Below are 3642 nucleotides of genomic sequence, written 5' to 3' on the forward strand. Positions count from 1 at the left end.
TTTTATTTGTACAAAAATTCTTCTGTAAGAAAGCAATATTGCTAATATGAATTATATCGATTTTATTTAATTTTTATTCCAGGAAAATGTCTGATCCAAGCCCTAAACAACAAAAACGAAAAAATCTTCTATACATAATTTTTTTACGAAATACGACTATATTTCGGTACGATGTACCATATGCCTAAGGACGTACAAAAATTATGGAAACACGACTAATTTACTCAACCACCTACAGCGAATGCATCCAGAATATATTGATTCAAATGATAATTCTAAACAAAAAAAAATATGCCAAATGGTAACATCTATTGATGAAGAATCTGAAGAACTTGATTCGGTTTCGGAATTATCAACCTCAACATCTATGCAATCTCAGGAATTAAGTTCTTGCACTTCAATGTGTACATCAGAAAGGAAAATCCCTGTTTGCTCAACATCAAAGAATCCTTTGCCTAAGTTCCAAATACAGCCATCCATAGATAAAGCATTTCACAAAATCGAAACGTACCGTAGTAATTAAATAGAAGTCATGTAAAGAGTATACATCTAAGCTTATCATGCGCCTTATTTAAATTTTTTATTTCAGGCGGTGGTATGTTAGCGTCTAAGATTACAAATGGTATCCTGTATATGATTGCGATAGATAAACAGCCTTTTTCGATGGTCGAAGATGACGGATTCAGGAAATTTTTAAGTATCGTGGCACCTCTATATACTGTACCATGTCGAAAAACTATCACAAAGCGTCTAGATGAAAAGTACGAGCTACTCAGTTCAAAAATCAGAACTATGCTTTCGAAGATCGATCATCTTTGCTTAACAACAGACATTTGGACAGAGCCGTTCAATACTCGGAGTTATATCGGCATAACTGTACATTACATCAATTTCGAAACTATGCAACTAGAAAATCTATCTTTGGGGATAAAGGAACTCGAAGAAAGCCATGATGGAAATTATATATCGAAAATTATAAGCGAAATATTAGATCATATTCAAATCAATTCAGTAGTAGCTGTAATTACAGATAACGCTTTTAACATCAAAAAAGCGGTACGGGATACGTTTGGACGCAAAAGACATATACCGTGTTTTGCTTACACACTAAATCTAGTTATCCAAAACGCAATCGCTACAACACCGGAATTCCAGGCTATAGTAAAAAAAAGTAAAAAGTATTGTTACATACTTCAAACGCAACGTCAAAGCGACAAATGTACTTAACGAGTTGCAGACTTCTAATCTTGAAAATGGCCAGAATATTTTAAAATTAAAGCAGGAATGCGAGACACGCTGGAATTCGCTTTTCTATATGATTGAAAGGTTCATTCAATTAGCAAATCTAGTGAATACCGTATTGCTCATTCTTCCACGAAAAAAGCATGATGATATACCAGAGATGTCAACACACACCGATCTACAAATTTTGAAAGATATCTGTGCTATTTTGCGTCCAGTTGAACGCGTTACTACAGAGATATCGGGCGAGTTGTATGTCACTTGTAGTAAGATCATCCCTATCATTAATTGTCTGATAAGGACTTTGGAAAAACTCGACATTACTCATGAGATTTCAGAATGCTTTCATAAAAATGTTTTACTACAACTCCAAAATAGATTTCGAGGAAAGGACTCAAACATTGAAACAAACAGTTTTCTTTCTATATCTACTTTGTTGGATCCACGCTTTAAGAAGCTGCACTTTAGCAGTTCATTAGCGGTTTCTACAGCAATAAGCAAGATCTCCCAGTTAATGAAAAATAATCAAATAGAAACGCAATGTAATGTAGAAGAAAATATAAATATTCCTAGAAAAGAAGATCTTTGGAACATTCACGATGAATTAATAGTTTCTTCATCATTAAATTCTGACGAGCCTGGTGGCATACCAATCGAACTTCGACAATTTCTTAATGCTAATGTTGTTAGCAGAAGTGAGGATCCATTCAAAATTTGGCAAAAATTGAAGGATGTTTATCCAATGGTGTATGAAGTTGCCATGAAGTACTTTGTGATTGTCGGAACATCAGTTCCATCTGAACGGTTGTTTAGTGCTGCCGGAAATGTTATCAGCATGAAAAGAAGCAAAATTAAGGGGAAAAGAGCGTCGCAGATTATATTTTTAGGGTCTTTGCCTAAGAAATATTGGAAGTAGATACCAATAGAGATATTGGATATGAAATCAACGTAAAAATTTAAAAAAGTCATTTAAGTTTCACTTTCATTCATAGTTTATTTTATAACAGTTCCTAACTATTTATGCTTTTATTACTTTATTATAAAGAGTTGTAGTAAACTATAAATATATTTCTTTGTAAGTGTTGATAATATAAAAAACTCTAAAGTATAGTAAGTACTATTATAATAAGTATAGTATATAAAGCATTATAAAGTATAGTAAGTACTATATATAAAGTCCTATATTTAAAGTATAGTACTTCCTATACTATAATACTATACATAAAATATCATATAAAGTATAGTAAGTAATAAAATTATAAAACATTTTATAGCGTATTAAATACATTCAGATTCTATTCCCACAACCTTTAAATTTATTAAATGAAGCCTTTAAATGCGTTCAATGATTCTTAATCGTATTTTATTTGAATTTTTGGACAATTAGTTCAAATGATACTCAATGTCCATTATTAATTGTCCTAAAAATAGGATTTATATATAAAATCTGTTTTCTTTTTTATTCCTCCATTCTTCGAATACATTATAATGTTGTTCGTTTCACTTCAATAAGTTGAAGTAAACCAAACAAAAATGAAATAAAAATACATTTATTGTTTCATTTAAACTTATTGCACAATGTGCATCAGTTCAGACAATACAAAAATATAAAATAATGTATTTACAGGAATGGCAGAATTTTTTTTTAATTTTCAAGAATAAAACACTAGGCCAGTTTCACCAACGCCGATTAAAGCTGGGTTCCGCTATTACTGCCAGTACTGAAAATCTATAGTACACGTAACGTATACTATAGATTTTCAGTACTGGCAGTAATATCGGAACACAGCCTTACTTTGTCACGAGAACTGCCAACAGTAAGACTTTAAATCTGTTTTATTTTTTAGCCTATTAATCGTAAGGAAAAAGTGTAACATGGATAATAAATTAAATTTTGAAATATAAATATATATTGAGTGTTTTTACAAATATAACTGTTGTAACAAAGAACCTCCGCAGAAAATGCCCGTTTTCGGTACTTCGATTTTTGAAACTTTTATTATGCCAAATAGTTACATATAATGACCCAATAACTCCTGCAAAATTTCAAGATGAGCATACAGCCCGTTCAGGAAATAGAGGGGGTTAAAGTTGACCATATCCAATAACGAAATATATCAATTCAACATTTGAATTCGAACAATAACGTCTAAAGCAAAGTCAACATAAATTACTATTTTAAGATTTTTTGCTGCTGATTATAAATATGAATTCAGATTTACAAAATTCAAAATGGCGGATCCAATATGGCGGACAATTTTTTTTAAATTCATTGGATCTACTTGAAACTTGTTACTCGGGAGTTTTTGGGGTCGCTGATTACGAATTTGAAGTCAATTTTAATAAATTACAAATGACGGATCCAATACATCCAATACAGGCAAAAAGTAATAAATAATC

General features: G+C 31.2%; 1 protein-coding gene across 1 annotated transcript; it reads left to right on the forward strand.

The window, feature by feature from the left end:
• Positions 1–298: 298 nt before the first annotated feature.
• On the forward strand, positions 299–2158 carry LOC108763307 (zinc finger BED domain-containing protein 4). Its single transcript, XM_018510818.1, has 3 exons — positions 299–515; positions 590–1171; positions 1341–2158. The coding sequence occupies exons 1-3, from the start codon at positions 299–301 to the stop codon at positions 2156–2158; spliced, it is 1617 nt and encodes a 538-aa protein (XP_018366320.1).
• The last annotated feature ends 1484 nt before the right edge of the window (positions 2159–3642 follow it).

Source organism: Trachymyrmex cornetzi, unplaced genomic scaffold (assembly GCF_001594075.2).
Source record: "Trachymyrmex cornetzi isolate Tcor2-1 unplaced genomic scaffold, Tcor1.1 scaffold111, whole genome shotgun sequence".
In the NCBI taxonomy this organism is placed as follows: Eukaryota; Metazoa; Arthropoda; class Insecta; order Hymenoptera; family Formicidae; genus Trachymyrmex; species Trachymyrmex cornetzi.